Raw genomic sequence first — 22,155 nt, 5'->3', positions numbered from 1 at the left:
ACGTGTGCCAATGCACCATCTTTAGTAATAGGTCAATTGAAGATGACTAACTCAAGTTGTTGTTGTTCATTTAATATAATCAGGCTTGGGGAGTAACGGAATACATGTACCGCCGTTACGTAATCAGATTACAATTTTTTTTAATTTACAGTTACAGGAAAAAACATGTAATCAGATTACAGGTACATTTATTAAAAATGGGGATTACTTCGAGGATTACAATTTCTACGATGAGAGAGAGACAGAGAGAGCGAGCGACAGAGCGACAGAGCGACAGAGCGAGCGCGCGTGTATGCCCCCGCGCAAGTGGGACCATTGCTACATGTCGGGGAGGTTCACGGACGGGAGGAGGAAATGGCGACCAGTATTCACTGGAACTTACTCGGAGCGCAAGTGTGAGCTGAGAGTCCAATCTATCTATCTATCTATCTATCTATCTATCTAACTATGCTTTCAGTAACAGTTCGAAAACAGCATATGGAAATTGATCAATCAATCATTCAATAGCCTACATGCTTTTTAATTACACAAGGATTTTTGCTATTTGTAGGCTGCCCGGGTCCCTATCACCTCAGCAAATAGCAAGGGCACATTGTATAGAAATATATATTGTGGTGATATTTATTTTTATCTTGTCTTCATGAGCATACTCGGTATTGGAGTAATCCAAAAGTAATCCAAAGTAATCAAGTTACATTACATTAATATTATAGTGCTTGGATTACGTTACTAGCTACATTTTTTAGCAGGTAACTTGTAACTGTAACGGAATACATTTTAAAAGTAACCTCCCAACCCTGGATATAATTAATAGTTAGTTCACTGATATGCTACTAAGATGGATAAAATACAAACCCTAGGACGTGTAATTACATTGGACAATTATTTATGTCCCAAAAAATTCCATGGTAGTTTATTTTTTTTCATTTTGCTGAACAACCACAAAGGATCATATTTTTAGATCATATACGTTCCTCCCCTGATCTCTCCCTCTCCATAATTACACCATTTTTAGGAACTTTTTCAGTTTTAGCTTGTGCTTGTCACTAAAGCTAATACTAAAACTAATAGAAACTAGATTAAAACAAAGCATTTTTGGAAGAAAAAAGTCAATAAAAACTAGAAAACCAGAATAAAAACCAAAGTGAATAATAATAATAATCAAACTAACAAAAGTCAAAACAAAGAAAGAATGAAAAGTCTCAAACTATTATCACCCAGGTTCCAATATATTTGCTGCATATCTATCATATATATTACCCAATCATATTCCGAGCTCCCACCTTCAACCTTTTTCTCACTGGCCATATATTTTTGATGTGTCACAAGGCTCCTTTATTATTGGTGTCATATGCTTTTATAGGTCCATCTGAACAGATTTGACGATGATAATAAGCTTATTTTTATGAATAAAGAATGTATTTTACAACCTTGTCCCCTCAAGAGGTTACTTTATAAGTGGATTTTTATTGGTGCAGAAGGTCCCTTGGTTGCTTTCTAACTGCCCACTATTGATTTCATTGCCACCACAGAGACACAAAACCCTGACGCCGTCTTTGTTTAAAAACCTTTTCCTTCTTCATCACGCATTTAACTCAGCTTGATGGCTTTATGAGCAACGCTGCGCTCGGCATTCACTGTCACAGGAAGCCATCCTCGGCGGGGGCTGGGGGAGGGGCATCGATCCTTCTTCGGAGCGGCGATTGAGAAGGACAGGAAAGTGAGGGAGTGCGTGATGACTTTGTCTGACTTTTCGACTTGAGGTTTGAACCACAGCTGCATCACTGTCTCTGCTGCGCATTGTGGCGATTTATGGGCGGGGCATCTGTATTGAGGGATGACTTCATCTTGCTATTTCTCTCCACCACTCACACATGCACACACTGCAGATCAGAGCGAAGGTTCTTCATTAGCGCTGCCTGCTCAGGATTTATGAACAGCTGTGCATGTCGAAATTGGCCTAACTCGTTCATACAAGCTTCTTCCCTCACTTCCTCGTCCGATATTCCGTTCATATCTTCCACACTATGGCCTCCCTTTCCTTTAATGAGGAGTCGCTCGCTATAAAAGTGTCGTTTCATGCTACTGTCACGCAGGGCTTTGCTTTATGTCCCCTTCACTGGTCTAAATTATTCCCTTTCCGGGATAATAGACCTGCTGGGACTTTTCCAAGAAGATGAATATGCATGTGGACTCACACATGCACCAGCCACGTGGAAAATAATGGCTGCTTTTCAGAATTGGATTCAAGTATAAGCAGGCTTGGGGAGTAACGGAATACATGTACCGCCGTTACGTAATCAGATTGCAATTTTATTTTTTTTACTCTATTCCATTACAGTTACAGGAAAAAAACATGTAATCAGATTACAGGTACATTTATTAAAAATGGGGTTTACTTTGACGGATTACAATTTCTAAGATGAGAGAGAGTGCGAAAGAGGGCGAGAGAGAGAGAGAGAGAGCGTGCACGCCCGCGCGAGTGGGACCGTTGTCGGGGACGTGGGAACGAACTAACTGACTAGTCGTGTCCTCCACACGCGGGCAGTTTGAAAAAGCTTCACGGACAGGAGGAGGAAATAGTGACCGGTATTTTTTTTCATTTTTTATTTTTTATTTTATATATATATATATTTTTTGTTGTATGTGGGTGAGTATGTGTATGTGCGTGCGTGCGTGCGTGTGTGCGTGCGTGCGTGCGTGCGTGTATTTGTTAGCTCACCAAAAACCTATTAGAAAAAATCCCATACCGTTCACCTAAACCGAATACCGCCGTCAGGAGACCAGAGGGGACCAAAGAAAACCAAGGAAGGTGAAATCCAGCACCGACCAGACACCACCCACCGGGCCACCCACCAGAATTCTTCCCCAACCCAAGAAACATCTAAATTCCAACAAATCCAAAAAAAAAAAAAAATCAGGGAGACCTCAAGAGACCGAAGGAGAGACTGAGGGAAGGAAGGAAGGACAGACGAAGCCGAGTGAGATCCACAGACACCAGCCTCCACCGATTCAATGACCTGAGGAGGAAGCAGATTGTGTCTGAGTTTCGATAGATGCTGGTGTGGTGGATCTGGCATGCATGAAAATCTCCACCAAAGAGGGGAGCCGCCGACCCCACCCCGACCAACCGGCAGCCCCCCAACCCCCGACCCCCCGCACCCAGGCACCGGCGCCGAAGAGGGGCCGGACAGCGGAGCGGAGAGGGCAGCCGCGTCCACCCCACCCCCCGCCACGTGGAGGGATGGAACACCGGGGGCAGAAGGGGAGATGGGGGCACCGGAGGACGGCCGACACCCCCGAACCCCAGGCCCAGCGGGGGTGCGACCGGTATTCACTGGAACTTACTTCGGAGCGAAAGTTTGAGCTGAGAGTCCAGCGGCATGCTACGCGCTGTAGCTTCTTGCTAGCTAGCCCGCTAGCCTACAACCATAATATGAGTTACACCTTCCAAACAAATCTTCCTCCCACCAATTCACTATTTAAACATCATACACAACATATACACGGCTAAACTTGTGACTGGGATAAAAGTTCATTTTGCAGTTAATGTCCCACATCATCGATCTATCTATCTATCTATCTATCTATCTATCTATCTATCTATCTATCTATCTATCTATCTATCTATCTATCTATCTATCTATCTATCTATCTATCTATCTATCTATCTATCTATCTATCTATCTATCTATCTATCTATCTATCTATCTATCTAACTATCTATCTATCTATCTATCTAACTGTGAGGTGTGGTTGCTTTCAGTGACAGTTCGAAAACAGCATATGGCCTGCAATCAATCAATCAATCAATCTATCGCCTACATGCTTTTTAATTACACTAGGATTTTTGCTATTTGTAGGCTGCCCGGGTCCCTATCACCCGCAAATAGCAGGGGCACATTGTATAGAATATATATTGTGGTGATATTTATTTTTATTTTGTCTTCATAAGCATACTCAATATTGGAGTAATCCAAAAGTAATCCAGTTACATTACTTTAATATTATGGTACTTGGATTACGTTACTAATTACATTTTTTAGCAGGTAACTGTAATGGATTACATTTTAAAAGTAACCCTCCCAACCCTGAGTATAAGTGACTTTAAAACAGTTCTCCAAATAACCTTTCTTTTCTCCCACTAAAAGCATGATATAACGCACAAGCAAGCATGTTCAATATAACATAGTTTTAGATTAGTTCGTATTGTTGATGAGGCAGAAAAGAGACAGAGCGAGAGAGAGGAGCAGAATCAAGATCACGGCCATCTGAAAGAGGCTATCGACAGTTTCAGCCCTAAATCCAATGAGGCTGCGACGTGAGCCAGAGAGCAAGCAGAGGCTGAACCGACAACACAGCAGCTAAGTTATGTTCTCTGCCTGAAAGTAGATCCACAATGACAAATATAGACCAACATGACTGCTCCAGTTTTTTTATGCAGCAGCATTGCAGATTCTTTCAAGCAGTTGGCGTTCAAATTTGTATGATACGTGTACGACTTTTGAAGTGCTATTTTGTTGTTCCATGTTCTCCGCTTTAACGCCGTTGCTGTCAGACATCTGTGAAAAGTGGACCTCATCACCCAAGCACTAATTTCTGGTGTTAAATCCACTAGCCTTGCCAATCTTAGCTTATTTTAGCATTTAGCATGACTTCCCCATATTTTCTTGTAATCACCCGTGTTAAATGATACTGTAGCTTATTCACCACCTTGTTCGATAATTACTGACATAGGCGCTTATAATTACTGACATGTTTAAGCGCACTAATAGTCACCTGGAAGCTTGATGCTAGCGAGCTATCTAGCTAGCTACTGTAGCGTAAGTAGCATAGAGCTTCCCTTGGCCCCTGACTAGCCCCGTAGGTGACGTGAGCCAAGTAAAGTTTTCTGGGACCGGCTCAACTGTTCTTCTTCTACTTTCTTTTGGCAGTTGTCTCAGCTTTTGATTCTTTGTTTTATTGTTCAATGCGTTTTGAAGGGACACAAAACCAGTGGTGTCAAACTGCTTATTTCGAGCTTTAGTATTTTTTTCAGAAAATGTACAATCAGGTCAATAAATACTGATTAGGACACCGACACAATTCTAATCTTTTTGCCCCTTTACATGAAACAAAGTTTTAACTGCAGAATTACAGGTCTAAGCATATTGGAGCAAAATGAACTGCTCATGTTCAACCAAATGGTTCAGAAATCAATGGATGGCACTTCACATTTTTATTTATTCATTGTTTTGTTGTTGTTGTTGTTGTTGTTGTTGTTTTTGTTGTTGTTGTTGTTGTTGTCGTAAAGCCTCTATTTTTTGGACATGCTCGATGTTACATTACTGGCCTAATCCAGCCATACACATCTGCACGGAACCTGAGGTCTGCAAACCAGAACCTGGTCATGGTCCCTCGGACAGATCTTTTAAAGCAGTAGCTCCACGTCTCTGGAATGAACTCCCTCTCCCTCTGCGTTCCCTGGATTGTGTACAGACTTTTAAAAAACATTTTAAAACGTTCTTTTTAACTCATTCACTGCCATTGACGGTTATAGACGTCAAAAATTCATTTGAACTATTTCTATTAGTTAAAATTTTGTTTCCACTTTTGTTAACAAGAGTATGAAAACTTAGATTTTTTTTATTGTACATTTAGAACAGATATAAAATTTGTGATTAATCATGAGTTACCTCGCAAGTCATGCCAATTAATTACGATTTTAATCACCCGATGCTCCTAATTTTTAATTGTAATTAATCGCATGACTTCAATAGTTAACTCTTGATTAATAATAAATTTGATATCTGTTCTAAATGTACAATAACTATTTTTTCTAGGTTTTCATACTCTTGTCAACAAAAGTGGAGACAAAAAATTAAACTAATAGAAATAGTTTAAATGAATTTTTTACGTCAATAGCCGTTAATGGCAGTGAATGAGTTATTCAGGCTTTCTAGAACTAATAAATTTTATTGCATTTTACTAAATTGTATTTTATTCAGTTTTTTTTTGTGCCTCACTGCTCTTATATTTATGCTGTATATACATATATTTTGCATGTTTCTTTATATATACAGTATGTTTTTGTTTTATGGCATTGTATTTTATTGCTGTCCTTTTTTGTGGTAAGCGCTTTGTGACTTCTGCCTGTGAAAAGCGCTATAGAAATAAAGTTTACTTACTTTCTTAACTTACGTTTTTTTGGTTTTGTTAGTGGTACAGCGAACCCTTGCCGTGAATAGTGCAAGCAGTGGGGCCCTGGGTGGCAAAGTGGCACCATCACTTGTCTTAGATGTAGGCGGTGTGGGTTCGCTTCCTTAACCGTGAGCAATTGACGCCCACACTACAGGGTTTGTAATTGCCTTTTGATGCCACAACACGGCGGCAAAAAACACTTTTTGACTAAATGTAGCTCCTCCCATCACTTCAATATAGTTCCTTGATGCCAAGATGCTTATAAACAATAGTTTTACATAGACACGGTTTCACATATTCTTATGTCTATGTCCTTACCCCATATGTTGTTATATTTGTGACCTCAGTATTGTCACCTGGACTTTGCTGTTGCAGAGCTCGGTGTGGTTAAGAGTTCAAAGGAAGAAGAAAGGGGCACATGATAGCATGTTTTTCTTTCTACTAGCTTTTGAAAGTGTGTGCCAAAGGGGCTGAGTGTCTTGATTTATCATGTGTGTGTGTGAGAGGAAAAGCCTTTATAAAGCGAGCGTGTGCTGCGTCTGCAGATAAGACCGTGCGGATGAAGGGCTGAGCAATTACTGCATGTGTAGACCAGAGATAGATGGATGGGTAGAATTCAGAGGGAAAATGTGATTAAAATCGGATATTTACTGGTATAAAAAAATGTGTCATGAGGTCTGCCAAATAAGTCAGAGCAGAATGTTTTGTCATTTCTGACCTTTCTCTTCATCTCCCTTCAACTCAGCCTCCTCCTTCCCTCTGGAGGCCTGAAACGGGCTAATTGAAATAAATGAAGTCAAAACGCAGACCACTGCAGACATCATTCTCCATCGAGACCGTCTGGGAGGTCAGAAGAACATTACTCAAATGGTTTCCCCAACGCCTTTATTCACGCCACTGTTTTTTTGTTTGTTTGAAGAATACAGTTCAGGGTAAACATCTCAAAGTGAAAGAATAACTGTACAGTATGGAAAACCTCAAAATAACACAACACAGGAGGTGTAACACGGGGCTGGACCAGTTTCAAATCACGCAGGCTGGATGCGTATTTTGATGTCAACAAAAGTTACGTAGCACCATTTGTTCATTTAAAGATGTTAACATGCAGTGATCACCTTATAATAATCGGCACACTTTTAATTAGGGCCCGACTGATGAGGTTTATTTAGGTTGAGACCGATTCCGATAATTGGTGCAATAAAAATTAATTGGTTGATTAATTAAAAATACATTATAAAATAACTGAATTTATCCTTAAAGTATGTTTACCTTTACAACAGAGAGAAATATCGGCAAAAATAAAATAAAAAACTAATATCTGCCAGGCCATTAATCGGTCGGACCCTACTTTCATGTGGCCTCAGCTCCTTTTCATACGGAAATCTGCTTTCATGCTTCTTATCAAATAGTACAAGACGAGTTCAATGCAAGAGTGGAGTTTCCCTTTAAAGCTGCAATCCACGCTGCACTGAGATGTCCCCAGCGACCTTCACTGGCCCTGTGAAATTGGCACAATCAGCCAGAAGATGTGCAAACCCCCCTCCCCCCCTCGCCTTCAGCAGTCGTCCCCAGCCTCCCTCAGAGGGTGATTCTTTCTGCTGAAGGAGCCACAGCCGCCTCCCCGCCTATTCGTCCCGTGATCCAGCCCACAGAAGCACACAAAAAAAATAAAATAAAAATAGCACCGGCGAAGAGCAAATAACACGTACCTATTTCAACATATTAATAATCCAAAGAAACAAATGCCTGCAAGTGAGGCTGTAAAGTGACAAGAGTTGCATGACATGTCTCTTGGTATAAAGGAGCACGGTGCAGATGCTTGTTTTTTAATCAGCATGCTCTTAATTCTTGCCCTGGAATGTCCTCGCAGTGAGGAGTACGTGCGGATACACCGATTTGTAAATGAGGACTTAAAGCAATAGGAAACAAAGGTTCAAACATAGTTCTGTATAGCCCGCATTTAGCTACTAAATGCTAATCACGTTTAGCAAACTGCGCTTGAAGGGTAAACAGAAGAATTCATCACTCCTACAAACAGAAAATGAAGAATGGTGCGCGTGTAGAATTAATATGCTCGGCTAGTTCCACGCCGCTATGCGATTGTCAGTATAATAACCCGCTAGCATGCAAATGAATGTGTCTGGGAATTACTCGGTGCCAGTCGTTGACAACATCAGGTAGCTCATAAGTTCCTTCTTGCACTGGACCATTTGAAGAGGAAGGAAATTGAAAATAAAAAGGAAGAAGAAAAAAAAAAAAACCTAACATATAAACACATCTTATTTCCCTTTGGTGCTTCGTGGCAACTGATGAATGTCTTCTTGTTGTTGTAAAGCCAAAGGAATTCCCAACGTGGGTTGTGAAGAAAGTCTTAAATAATATACAACATAATATAACAATAAATATTGCTCGGGGCAGTGGTAAAACTCCCGTTTCTTTGGTTTTGCAGTGTTCAGTGGTCTCGTTTTTTTTTCTTTTTCTGGTGGTTGTTGTCTTCTCAGCCAGTGAAGCACACGCGTCCAACTTGGAATCCAAACTTTTGGTTGCTGTTGCCAAAGTCTGTTGCGGACACATCCATAATGGGCAGCAGCTCGGCCAAGGGGGAGTCCACCTCCAGAACGGTGCTTTCCTGACCTTTGCGCACCTGAAAGACAAATGTTGAAGCGGTTATTATGTGACCTATAAAATGGTTGGCTTGGGATTTGGAAATATATTCAATCCGCCTGCATTCTTCTTTCCTGCACAGTCTGATTGTGCATCTCTCCAGTAAAAGATGATTCGATGCATATCTGGTGACGTGTGGTACGATAATTCAGCAAGATTATGATTCGATTTGATATGGCTGTGTCGTGTTTTTTAACAAGCAACAACATGTACAAGCTCTCCAAAGCCCAAACTATTCACATGAATTCAATTCAAACAAACAACAAATCATTATTAATAACCAATTTATAACGATTTATACATGGTGTGTAGCTCTCATAATTACTAGTACATATGTATCTCGGTTAGAGGTGAAATGATTAACTGGTTATCCCAAAAAAATAATATTAAAATTAATATTTTTTGACTTTAGAACTTTATTTCAATTTCAAATTGTCCAAATTCTCGGAATTTCTGTCTCAACAGGAAATAAATATGATCAGAATTATGTAGTCTTCTATGAAAGCAAAATGAGCGACTTTTGTTTTTACTTTGGAAAACATCATGTTTGCCCATTTTCTGACACGTTATGAACCCAACCAGTAGGTGACTCATATTCAAATTTGTTTGTGCACCTTTCAAATTGAAAATAACTCATTGACTCCCAGCCGTTTTCACTAAAGCAACCCCCTTCGCTCCCGGCTGTTTTACTGATTTACTAATTTTGACAGATTTTGCAAGGCCCACAGAATATTGTGTTCTATTGCTATAAAAAACATGGAACCTACCAAAACAAACCAGTCTCTTCTTCCATCAGGAAAAAAAGTATATTTCTATGTGTTTCTGATTTGCAGCAATTAGCATTAGAATATAGCTAAGTTTCATCATTATTCACAAATCTGTGGGGAAATCAGCTTTTTTTGCAACATGGTCCTGGTCTTATACTCTGCTGCCACCTGCTGGCCGTTTTCTGAAACAACTACCATTGCTATAAGGGTCCTCATCAGGTCAGAGGCTGCATCAAAGCCTTCTGTATGCTCTAGCATAAAAAAAACATTAAAAAAAACCAAATTATATAAATAAGTTTTTGGGACCACGGCAATATTTAAAATAGAACGTATTTATATGTTTTTGGGAGCAAATGAGTTAATGTGCTATTTTTTTAACAAAGGGACGGATAAATAAATTAAACGATTAATTGACTAAATAATTGATAGATTAATCGGTTATTTAAAAAATCGTTGCAGCCCAAGTCTTGTTACATTGGGGTTGATACAATTCAAGGATGGTATATTTTAAAATTTAATAATTCGATTCGGTTTCCAATTTCCAGTTCAAATTTGTTGTTGTTATACTTTACTAGTAATGTAATCATAGGGCAATCTGTGTGTCAATGATAGCATTGCCCGTGATTGATTGTGATTTGTAAACACAAAAAATTTAACCGGTCAGCCAAAAATGTTGGTACAGCAGCCCGGTGACAGTTTGGATACGTGTGCTTGACATTTATGAGGTTCGAATCCCAGCTCCTGCCTTCTTGTGTGGCGTTTGTATGTTTTTCCCATCCTTACACATGTTCAGTTTATTGAAAACCCTATTTTTTCCACCAGCTGGGATAGGCTCAGAACAAGCTAAACATGTCATGTGACATGACGATCTCAACACTGACCTGGCATCCGTCGTACACGGCGCGAATGAAGGAGCTTTTGTCCTGCGTCAGCTCCTCATCATTGCCGGCCCGGAAGCGCAGGGCGTAGCGGTAGGAACGCGACGTGCTGTCATACCACCCTGCCGAGTTCTGGCACGTGTACGTGAAGCGCTGCTTGGCCGTGGCGCTCAGTAGTTTGAGGAAGGTCAGCTGGACAACTTGTACGGTGTTGCCGTCCATGTCGTTGTAGGAGAACTGGCGGGTACGAACACGTAATTGTTAGCTTTGATCACAGACGGAGCTTTTGTTCGAAGATCTTCAATTTGTACCTTCCTGCCTCTTCTGTATTGACTGTACCAGCCTCCTGGTTTGTCTTTGCTCCACGCTGCTAATTTCACCTAAAGACCGGCACAGGGAACAATTGCAGGCCGAGTTGCTTGGCAGGCAAATGCGGCTTGCGTTGTTGAAAACGCACCATTTTGATCTTCTCGTCAGGGTCCAGGCAGGTATCGCCGCCAGCTGTGAAGTTGCAGTAGACCTTGAGGGCATCTCGGTTGCAGCCTTGGTTAGGATCAATCCAGTAGTCTCCTAACAAACACACGTGGGAAAGTTATCCATAATAGAGAGAGGATAGCAGGACAAGAGAATTATTTTTTGGCATTTGGGGCAGATTCAAATCTTTTGTGGACAAGAAAAGACAACACAGCGAGTGCAACGAGGCATTGCCTCACCATCTTTGAAATCGGGCTGAACCATCATGAGCTCCTTGCAGGTGCGTGCCGGGCTCTCAAAGGTGCCCAGGGGCCTCCTCATTAGCTCCACCTCGGTTTTCATGGACGAAAGCGTGGCAAAGACTTCTTCCATTCCGTCCTCTCCCACTAAGGGCTGATCTGCTTGCAGATAGTCTTCCATATTGATAACCGCCTCCTCCTCTCTAGACGAGTTTCGTCTTTTCTTCTTCCTGCCCTCCCGGATCGGCAGCGGTTGGACCACAGTTGCGGCGGGTCCCTGTGGGGTTTCACACACACAAAAAATCGAAATGAGTAAAAAACAAACGGGTCCAGGAGGCTATGATACTGATCATCACAGGTACTGACTGGAGGTCCTGGGATGCCAATAGGGCCCGAATCACCAGTGGGACCAACAGCACCCTGGAGAACACAAAAGGAGAACATCACACGTCAATCATTTGCCACCTGCTGCCTTAAAAAGCACCGAGCATCATCCGGGCACATATGGCTGCTACGTAACAAGATTATGCAGCTGTGTGCTTTTGCAGTTGGCGGTCAGATTACAAGAAGCCCAATGGACAAACACAGTGGAGGCTTATGATTATAAGCCCTTGAACATGAAGCCCTTGACACACACTGTCTTTCGTGTCTGCAGCACATTTCTAACACCTGCAGAGGTGTTTCAACACAAACAACCATGTCACAAATTGAAAGCCCTCGTTTGGACTCACCATGTTGCCCTTGGATCCTTTTTCTCCACCGGCACCCTAAGAACAGAAGACGTAACGGGAACATTTGTGAGCAAGATATTAAAAATGTATTGGACTGGATAATAATTCTATTTCCCAAATCCAGTTATAAATGTAACTTACTGACAGACCAGGTGGTCCTGGTGGTCCGGTGGGACCAGCTGGGCCATTCACACCCTAAAATGTATATGGTACAAGAATGTACTTTTAGGCAACTTAATTATCACGTTATGATTACAGTACAGCATGCTGTTCATGGACGTTGGGTCCTTTTAGATCTCTGCAGAGGATAAAGAGCCCATGAGTGCTGTTTTATTGAATATTTAAATGCGTTTGTGTAGCATTTGTGTTTCTTAAAGGGTTATATGCGTTTCCAGCAGCTTTTTCCGGTGCCCATGGACTGGAGGTTGTCTCCACGGCAATGAGACACTGATACCCACACACATCCACAATAAAATACGCTTACACAACCTTATTTCACCGCTTTCTACTGGCTCCCACATTTTCTTGGACGGGTTGTGCATGTTAACCAATTCCGTTGCTCTGTAATTTTGTGCATGCGCGATGATGTAAAAAAACAACAACCTCAGAGTTGTCTCACTCGTATCTCAAGACACCACTGTACAATATATCCAATGTTAAAAGCATTTGTACCTCATCTCCTTTGGTTCCGTGCGGTCCGTCAATACCAGGCAGGCCTCTGTCACCCTTCTCACCAGGTTCTCCCGGGGGGCCCACGAGGCCAAGCAACCCACCATGACCCTGCAGGCCGATGCAGGATTAAACGTCTTCCTATGACACTGACTTGACTAGCATACTTACTTTCTCTCCATCTATTCCATGGTCCCCCTTCAACCCTTGAAGTCCCGGTGGTCCCTGATAATAATATCAGACATGTTAGTTAGCCACTTCAATTATGCAGATTCAAATGAGGGAAACAGATTTAATTGTGCATGACACCTTTTTTCAAAAAGCATTCCAAATTGACACTTAATTCATTAACTCCATTACCAGCTCAATTTACTCACCATTGGCCCGGGTGGTCCAGTTTGTCCTTGTGGACCGGTTAACCCTTGCTCACCCTGGAGACCAAAGGAAAAAATACAATGGAGTTTAAGTGAGATGGAGGGCTATCAACTGTTTTTTCCAAAATCCAACTTTGTACTGACCGCAGGGCCTGGGATGCCGTGAAGCCCGTCTGGACCCGGCCTCCCGGGATGGCCTTGCGGTCCGACAGGGCCCGTCCTACCCACTGGACCCAGAGTACCTGTTGTTCCCTACCGAGCAAAAGAGACAAGGGATGGACATCAATATGAAGACGACACATGAGAAAATGTACATCGATGACCGCTGAGCTCAAAGTCGTCACGCCCACCTTGGCCCCTTTCATTCCTTGCTTGCCTTCAAGTCCTGCAGCACCCATGTGACCCTGAGGTAGTGAATTCAAGAATATGTTGATGAAAAGAAGACTCAACTTTTTTTAGCATGTGCGCACATACAAAATACACTAACACATATAACAAATTAATCTCACCCTTCGTCCTGGTGGTCCTGGAGGACCTGGCTCTCCAGAGGCTCCTGAGGGGCCCTGCAGATGATAATGGCCATTTGATTCCACAAAGTTGGTGTGGGAAAACATGGATCCAAGTTCACGCCTCCTTCAGAAAACTCACCGCTTTGCCTGTTTCTCCGTCATCACCTTTAGGTCCAGGTCCACCATCTTGTCCCTAAATGATAAACAATGACCGTTTGTGCTGCAGCAAAACTGTGGAGTGTAATACTGCAGCGTCCCGCGCCAACGCATGGCAACAGGATAAGATAACTTAGTGTTTGTGTTTATTGTCATTTCTAGTCATCAAATGTTACAGTGAAGTGTTGGGAGAATTTTTTTTTGGGCCAATTAGAGATTAGCAGGGCTTTACATTGATTCTCCACGCTTGGAATGTTTAATGATCAGATACTAGAATAGAAAGAACTTATTGTACCAAATGTCAATGTAATTGTGAGTAGAGCCGTGTAGTGGAAAAGGGCACGAGTTGCTTACAGTGGGACCAATTTCTCCACGAGGTCCTGCATCTCCTGGGAATCCAACAGGGCCCTTGGGAGGCAAACCAGTCAGTAATACAACACTGGACATATCAAAGACAATGTGGTAAATCAGACAAACGAACAATATTGCCCTTAGTTCCATCGTCTCCCGGTAGTCCTCTAATTCCCGGAGGTCCTGCTGTACCAGGTGGTCCAGAGTCGCCCTTCTCCCCTATGTCTCCTTTAACACCCTAAAACATCAGCCAAATATGTGACAAAAGCTGCACGGACAGTAGTAAAAATGGAGTCATGGTTGAGAAAGACGGCCAGTATTGACTCACAGCAGCACCAGACTCGCCAACTGGTCCCGGGTCGCCGGCCTCGCCGTCCTCACCCTACAAGAGAAAGCGTGTTGGAAACACAAACGCATAAGGATTTTGCTTATGTGACATGCTGACCTTCTCTCCAGGAGGTCCTGGTTGACCAACTCCACCCGGCATTCCCGCTGCGCCCTGAACACAGAATATCACAAAATAAGAGCAAAGGACAACTTTCCAATATTAACTTGATGTCACAAAAAAAAAACCTGCTCGTTTGCTTGCTGTCTATTTAGCTGGAAAAAAAAATACAACATGAAATGTCAGGTTAGCTTCGTGGATTTGTTGTGAGGCAGGTGCTATTTGTCCTTTCAGTCGAGGACGACACTTGCTGCATTTTCAGACAAACTAAGCAAAAAAAAATCTCCAACCAAAAAGGCGCCGAAGCGCTGCTTTTCCTCACGTCATGCCGCCCACGCGGCATTCCACTTGAACATGTATCAGTCCATTTATGTATCATGGCTTACTGCACTTGAATGTTGAATAATTGAGCAGAGTGAGACATTGTATGCAGATGGACAGCCATTACCCGGGTAAATATAACCGCCTCTCAGGGTTGACAGTCAAATAGTTGTAAATGATTAATGAAGCTGCAAATATAACTCTGTCAGTGAAAATCTTTATAGTGCGTTAATAATTCAAGTCTCAAAGGTAGATAGGCGGGAGAGTGTGGTCGAAACGACAATACCACATACTGGAAAGATAATCATGATCATAACACTGAATGTCTGGTCATTATGTACACTCTCAAATTCAACTAAATTCTTTTAATGAATCTCAATTTTTTGATACAGCTTTTGTTCTCGACGAGTTATTTCAATGTTTGATTCCTTTGGTGGCAAACCAACATGTTTTCTTTATGAGTCACTCAGACAGCTTTTTTCCTCCGTATCTCTGGCTTAGCTCTCTCTTAATTCTCAGGTGGGTTGGGTGAACACTCTTGGGAGCTGTTGCGGGTATTAGTAACACACATCCTGACAAATGATGAATCTGATTATCAGTTCAAGGCTGTAGCCTACAGGAAACCTGATCTTAGTTTTGTTTATGTTTTACATTTTGCTTATTTTTTTATACCTAGAATGGGGAAAACTACATTGATCAGCTCACAACAAAGTTCTGTTGCAGTCACAAAACATCTATCAGCAGAAGTGGATGCGTCAATGACATTTGAGCGTCTGCCATTCGTCAATAGTCAACAGTCGGGACAACTTTCCGTCAATATTTCAAACCGCATTGTCAATCCGTCATTTGTCATTCCTCAGTGTAATGGGCATCCGTCAATGTTTCCATCTTTCGTCATTCACTGCCATTGACGGCAATAGACGTCAAAAATTGATTTGAACTATTTCTATTTGTTTAACATTTTTTCCCACTTTTGTTAACAAGAGTATGAAAACCTAGATTTTTTTTATTGTACATTTACAACAGATATAACATTTGTGATTAATCATGAGTTAACTAGTGAAGTCATGCGATTAATTATGATAAAAAAATGTAATCGCCTGACGCTCCTAATTTTTTATAATCTTTTCTTTAAAAAAAAAAAGAAAAGAAAAGATTATTAAAATTAGGGGCGTAATTTTTTCCGTAATTAATCGCATGACTTCACTAGTTAACTCACAATTAATCACACATTATATATCTGTTCTAAATGTAGAATAATTATTTTTCTAGGTTTTCATACTCTTGTTAACAAAAGTGGGAAAAAATGCTAAACTAATATTAATAGTTCAAATGAATTTACATCTACAGCCGTCAATGGCAGTGAATGAGTTAAAATGGGCATTCTGACAAATGATTGGATTGCAATAGTTCAAATTTTCCTGTCATTTGTCAATTGTCCAAAAAACGTATGCCCCTCGTTGACGGATTGACGTCAATATTGACGAAATGCCTACCTTTGCCAATCAGTAACCAACCCAGTTGAAACTCATAACTACAGTATATGAAAAGGACTAGAGCCTATAAATATGATTCATTAATAATACAAGTAGCTCCTTCAGACCCGCATTTTTTCTGCTGGGCAAAATTTCTTTTTTGTGTGTGTTCTGATTTTGACTCCCACATAAGAACAATATAGATTTTTTTGGAGGGGGGGGGGGGGTATCTCATGTTTTTAGTTGTTATAGTGGACGCCAAGATAATATGGCTGTAACGTGTTGTAAACTTACCAAGCTTATATGCAACATTCTTAACATGAACATCATGCAAACCAACTTGCGATTGGTTAGTAAAGATCCAATCATGAACCCAAAGTGTTGACATCATCCAAATTGTTTCTTTTATTGGTTTAGACGCAGATATGTCCACTGGGGTTTTAAACTAGAAATGGTAAGTATGGCAATAACATAAGTTCCTCCTTGTGCTGTGTACATTCTGTGCAAACTAGTTTCGTGTACACGATTTGTAAAGTCAGTACCACTATGAATGGATAACCCTCCGTATTGTAAACTGTATTGAGGTTTTTAGTGGCTGAAATAAGAGAGGAGTGGTCCCAATCCAGTTATGATAAGTTATGATCCAAATGAAAACAATAACAAAAAAACAAGGATCCATCTACCTCTGCACCAATTAGCCCCTGGGGCCCTCGGGGTCCGTGCTGTCCTGGGGGTCCCTGTGAAGAGAGAGTTCAAATGTTTTCATCAGCATCTTCGTGCTGAAAATGAACATGTATCGCATCAATCAAATATCATGTGACCTCACTAGAAAAAGTCTCCTGGATTTCATAACATGAGCGACACGATAAAGACATCCAGACAGGTCGTTACCCTCCATGCATAGACTTTTTCTCATTTGCCCCGCCACCACTATCTCACTCTTTCTTCTTAGTAATAATAATAAAGCTGTTATGAACAGGACCATATTGTCTCAGCCAGCAGTCAGTCTGAACGTGATTGGACTACTCATTGCCGCTCGGCAAAGGTGCCAAGCGATTAATCCCAACTGTCTTTCACTTGAGCAAACATAAGGAAAAGTGTGATGTCCAGACAGAAAGGAACACTATCTCGCTTGAGACTGGAGGGAACCCCCCCCCCCACACACACACACACCATCCAATGGGGACATACTGGTGACAAGTCTTGATCTGTAACAGTCAGACATACACGAAGGTCTCCCAAGTGTCCTTGGCAGCCTCCTGCTCTCTGACTCGGTCTTTCAGTTTTGGCTCCATCTTGCTACATAATCTGGCCGAGGAAGTGGAGGGGCTGGAGAGAATTTTGCCGAGCGTGTATTCATGGTTGACGGCACACGAGATGACTGTCACAAAGGAGGATGCTCATTAGTCAGCCAAGGCTGAGGCTAATCTGATTAGCAGCTGTCACGCCGTCTTCCTTCCTTCTCGCAGTCAGCGGCCCGCCTCTTCCTTCCACTCCATTGCTTCGCTGCTTCCGCTCAGTCACTTTTATCTCATCACCAAACGGAACCTTCCTTTCAATCAGAGACAGGCTTTCGCTTTCTGTATTTTACTCTCCTTCGTCACATTTGTGACTACACGTGGGGGCTTGGTGTCCAGTGAAGTCCCGTTACTTGCAAACATGGATTGGATTGTTGTCATGTCAACGCAGTACGCACGCTCAATATTTGCCCAGCTACACACGAGTGTCATGCTCTACTGTATTCTGCACATTAGAACATGAAATTGTTGTTTGAATTGTGAGGATATTGCAGTAGGCAGACCTTAGCTTGTTCTCTCCAGGAGAGTACCTTTGAATTAGTTTGCCTGTGCATTGTCCCAATAGATCAGTGAAGCAAACCTAGACATGCTCCTCAGCCTGCCATCTTGCATCAAGTCTGAGCAATACTGAGATTAATCTACCCAGAGTAATGCATGCAGCAGGAGCACACCCTGTCATTTGTCATTCAAGAATAGCAGAAATCCATTCATTGACATCATCATTCTTCATCTTATATCAGAATCCTTTTGCGTATCATTTTAGGCGGACAAAAAAATGTTTTTGTAAATGATAAACTGAATGTAAGTAGACGTAGTCACCTTCAGCAAATATCAGATACACTCGGATACAGATACAAAAGGGAGGCTCTGGACAATCAAATTCCAACTTTCATGTTGATCTGACGTCAGATTATCACAGATGCAGATTAGTGCACGTCTGCTCTAAACATAGCTCACTTGGAATATACAGGAACACAGCCTCATCCAGAGAAATAAAAGGAGGGTGGGGCTTTTATGGAACAAGACTTTAAAAGGAACCCCGACTATACTATTATACAATATTATTTATTAGGTTGTTACTAACATAACTGTGAAATTCTTTATTCAAAAATCGTTTCCAGTTTAATACATTTTGTAGAAACTTTATTTACGTAGCAAAGCATTCAGTGCGTAGCAGACACGTATTTAGCCCTTTTTTGGGGGTGCTGAAGTGAACAACAGCACCCCTAAAATTTTAGAGTATATAGGTATATTTTTACTGTGTGTTCTTTTTAACAAGCTAGAAAATGATATAGTATGTATATAAACCATAGAGTTTAAAAGTAATATTTAAACAACAAAAATACAGTACACCCCTATTTGATAAGAAAATGGTTAGAAGCCCTCCGCTCCCTCCCACCTTCGCTGTTGCAACGTCAGAGCACGCTGATCGTCCTCCAGCGGTTCCTCCCTAGTGTGATTGTCCAGTCGAGTGAAATTGTAAGTTCCTTACTTCCACCAGCATATGTGAAAGGTTTCTTACTCTACCAACACATTATTCTCATTACTAGTCTGCTTTTGTTGTTGTTGCTTTTTTGCTGTTGTAGTCATGCTACTTGGTAGATAGTTAGCTAAAGTTTCCTCCAAAGCTCGAACACGTTGCAGGTGGTCAGACTGAAGGCTTATGCCCATCACTGTCATTTTTGAGTGGAATGAGGGAAACAAGTGTGAATATTAATGTCTCTGTTGTGCTGCTATTGGCTATCTTAACTAATGTGTGTGGCGTGCGAAGTGTATTTTTTATTTATATATTTGTGTTTAAGACAAGATGTAAAAAGGCAGAGACAAACGGTGCTAAAGTCAATTTGTTTTGTTAAAATGTTTTATATTGTGTCTGCACTTCACCCATACACAGACCTGTACATGCAATATTATTATTTTGCAGATTCAAGCGCATTTCTTTTTTTAATGTGTATGTTAATGTATTTATTTTTTTATTATTTTTATAACAAAGTACAAACAAGCAATATATAGTCAGAAAACAAACAAGTCCGAGGTCCATTTGTGTTCTCACTGTAAACTGCGGGGAGCCGGTTTACTCCAGAAACATGCATACTGTCAATGCGTATGTAGAGCTTTTGTATGAAAAGGAGTACCCTTCCCCATAAATTAGAGTTAGGATATTTTACTATTACAGTCCTTTTCTCCTTTTCATGACGTTTATTAGATTTGGTTTACTCTTTGACTACCACAAAACCACAGCGAGCGAGCCGCCATTCTACGTCACTACGCAATGAATGCGTTGCGACGTAAATAACAATGTCGGCGAACGTCCAAATAAAGTTTCTACAAAATGTATTAAACTGAAAAAGATTTTTGAAAAATGAATCTCTTAGTTATGTTAGTAAAAAACAAATAAATAATATAGAGCAAACTTTTAAGAGAGACAACACCTTATGCCTAATATTTCATTTGTTGGGATGAGGTCTATAAAGCAAAAGGGTTAGTGGATTTTGTTGAAGTTTTTATTTGTGCCAATCAAATCTAACACATGCCTGTAATAAAGAAGCACAGCGAAAACTAAACAAAGCTGACTGACAGACTGATTGGTCAGAATTCATTCCGTTTTTTTATTAATCACATCTTGATGCAAGCTATCGTTTTTATGATATTATTGAGAGATTTGCACCTCAACAGTAGTTCAAGATAGTCACTGAGTCTCCAATTCTTATCAAAACAAATATTTTAGAGTGTTTAATGCATTAATTTTACTTACAATAGAGCCCACATGGCCACTTTCGCCTTTCTCCCCTGGCAGTCCTGGCATTCCCTGTGCAGAAAGACAGAGATTTAGATATTAATTTACAACTGCATCTTCAATACGTTCAATCAGTTGCCCTTCTTACCTGTAAGCCCGTGGGACCAGTTGCCCCCTTAAAGCCTCTCAATCCTTCATCTCCTTTGGCTCCATTCATTCCCTGCTGCCCACGAGGCCCTGGCTCGCCATCTGCACCCTGAAACATACAAAGCCGGTTCAAGGCTACGAAACAAACCAAAGGATCCACCATTCACGCGCTGTATTGTGAGTTATGCTGCTTACAGTCACTCCTGGCTGGCCCGCAGGTCCTTGAATTCCAATAGATCCTGGGGGTCCCTAAAAAACAGAATGACTGTTAAATACTTCCGCTGAAGACATGATTAAAGCCATCTGCTCATTATAGCGGCGGGGTGCATTGTACAGACAAACTGTTATCATAATGAATTATCCCAAACCAATTATGAGCCAGGATGTCCTCTGCCTCCTGCTGATGCAAGTCACTTGCATAATACTGAGATTATTGAAATGGGATTCACACTCACTGCTTCTCCTTTGTCTCCCTTGCTTCCCTTCTGGCCCGGGCCTCCTATTTCACCCTACGGAGACAGATCCATTCATGTCATCAACACACACAGTCTTCATTGTCACAAATAAGGCTGCCGGAGTAGTTGATTTCTTCTCTGTGGATCTATACAATACACTGACTTTTGTCATAGGGCTAATATGGGACTCAGAGTCATCTCTTCCAAAGCCAAACTGGGACAGGTATGTTACCAAGCAGAAACTTTGAGGATACCACCTAAGTGATGAGTATCCTTCAAATTACAACTTCGTGCTTGTCATTGCAGTGTTGAATACCTTGTCTCCGTCCTCGCCTGGAGGCCCAGCTGCTCCCACAGGTCCTGGCAGTCCAACAGGTCCTTGTTCCCCATCATTCCCAGCCGGCCCGGTGGGTCCCTTCTCTCCCTTGGAACAAAGAGAGCGCACATAATCAGGGTTTTCCTCTCACATTGGATCAGAATGGTCGTGTAAGCTCAATTCGGCAAGTTTGGCGTCTTACTGGTTCACCCTTCTCTCCCATTGGCCCCAAGGGGCCAACATTGCCGGACCGTCCTGGCTGCCCGATAGCACCTGCTGGCCCAGCTGGTCCCCTCTCTCCGGTGGCACCCTGGGGGTTGCAAGAGAGAGAGAGATGATGTCATTCAGAGTGTATGCTCCTTTTCTTCTTCAAATATACAAACATTACAATGGAGAAGCTGCCTAGACAAAAGTGATGAAGAAAAATAGCTCAAAATCCAACTTACGATAAGTCCCGGAATACCAGGTACACCCTCTGCTCCTTTTAAGCCCGCAGGACCCTGGCGGAAGACGCAAACAACTTTGCAATCAAGCTCTTTTGATTTTCAGCATTGTGACGTCAAGTAATCTCAGCCATTGTGATCCAAATGCTGCAAATGTCTGCATAATTTAGGCAATACCGGTGCACCAGGGATCCCTCTGCTTCCCCTAAATCCCTGGATCCCTACATGGCCACTCTTTCCGGGGGCTCCTGGTGGGCCCAGGTCTCCCTAGAAAGCACATACATACACATAAAAACTCGAACGAGTGGACAGCAGACACCAGCAACTTCTGCAGTCTTCACATCAACTCGAGAATCGTTTGAAGAAAGAATACTAATCTATCTGTGAGCTTTATTCATTGGCAAATTCAAAGTTAGATTGCTAACGGTAGATAAGATCATGTTTCAAAGGTATTGACAACGTCCCTGGACTTTAAATGAAAGGACCGGCCCGCAAAGTAATTATGATCCTGACAATACAATGAAAA

General features: G+C 41.7%; 1 protein-coding gene across 4 annotated transcripts in view; it reads right to left on the bottom strand.

Moving 5' to 3' along the window:
* Nucleotides 1-7,048: 7,048 nt before the first annotated feature.
* Nucleotides 7,049-22,155, bottom strand: part of col5a3a (collagen, type V, alpha 3a) — a 57,258-nt gene continuing 42,151 nt past the window's right edge. For all 4 annotated transcript variants that reach the window (XM_086069552.1, XM_086069469.1, XM_086069717.1 and 1 more), the window contains 28 exons: nucleotides 21,807-21,896; nucleotides 21,633-21,686; nucleotides 21,389-21,496; nucleotides 21,187-21,294; nucleotides 20,871-20,924; nucleotides 20,611-20,664; nucleotides 20,417-20,524; nucleotides 20,287-20,340; nucleotides 16,917-16,970; nucleotides 14,438-14,491; nucleotides 14,321-14,374; nucleotides 14,123-14,230; nucleotides 13,996-14,049; nucleotides 13,625-13,678; nucleotides 13,486-13,539; nucleotides 13,327-13,380; nucleotides 13,121-13,228; nucleotides 12,980-13,033; nucleotides 12,774-12,827; nucleotides 12,606-12,713; nucleotides 12,075-12,128; nucleotides 11,934-11,969; nucleotides 11,569-11,622; nucleotides 11,203-11,479; nucleotides 10,947-11,059; nucleotides 10,801-10,869; nucleotides 10,493-10,726; nucleotides 7,049-8,824 (listed from right to left, as the gene is read on the bottom strand). In XM_086069552.1, the coding sequence (XP_085925678.1) occupies nucleotides 8,678-8,824; nucleotides 10,493-10,726; nucleotides 10,801-10,869; nucleotides 10,947-11,059; nucleotides 11,203-11,479; nucleotides 11,569-11,622; nucleotides 11,934-11,969; nucleotides 12,075-12,128; nucleotides 12,606-12,713; nucleotides 12,774-12,827; nucleotides 12,980-13,033; nucleotides 13,121-13,228; nucleotides 13,327-13,380; nucleotides 13,486-13,539; nucleotides 13,625-13,678; nucleotides 13,996-14,049; nucleotides 14,123-14,230; nucleotides 14,321-14,374; nucleotides 14,438-14,491; nucleotides 16,917-16,970; nucleotides 20,287-20,340; nucleotides 20,417-20,524; nucleotides 20,611-20,664; nucleotides 20,871-20,924; nucleotides 21,187-21,294; nucleotides 21,389-21,496; nucleotides 21,633-21,686; nucleotides 21,807-21,896 (2,424 nt within the window). In that variant the 3' untranslated portion in view covers nucleotides 7,049-8,677. The remainder of the gene's footprint in view (nucleotides 8,825-10,492; nucleotides 10,727-10,800; nucleotides 10,870-10,946; nucleotides 11,060-11,202; nucleotides 11,480-11,568; nucleotides 11,623-11,933; nucleotides 11,970-12,074; nucleotides 12,129-12,605; nucleotides 12,714-12,773; nucleotides 12,828-12,979; nucleotides 13,034-13,120; nucleotides 13,229-13,326; nucleotides 13,381-13,485; nucleotides 13,540-13,624; nucleotides 13,679-13,995; nucleotides 14,050-14,122; nucleotides 14,231-14,320; nucleotides 14,375-14,437; nucleotides 14,492-16,916; nucleotides 16,971-20,286; nucleotides 20,341-20,416; nucleotides 20,525-20,610; nucleotides 20,665-20,870; nucleotides 20,925-21,186; nucleotides 21,295-21,388; nucleotides 21,497-21,632; nucleotides 21,687-21,806; nucleotides 21,897-22,155) is intronic.

The sequence above is a fragment of the Leptonotus elevatus genome, chromosome 1 (assembly GCF_054856555.1).
Source record: "Leptonotus elevatus isolate MCC_2025b chromosome 1, RoL_Lele_1.0, whole genome shotgun sequence".
Taxonomy (NCBI): Eukaryota; Metazoa; Chordata; class Actinopteri; order Syngnathiformes; family Syngnathidae; genus Leptonotus; species Leptonotus elevatus.
Note: the sequence above shows the minus strand (reverse complement) of the source record. Positions and strands in the feature narration are given on the sequence as shown.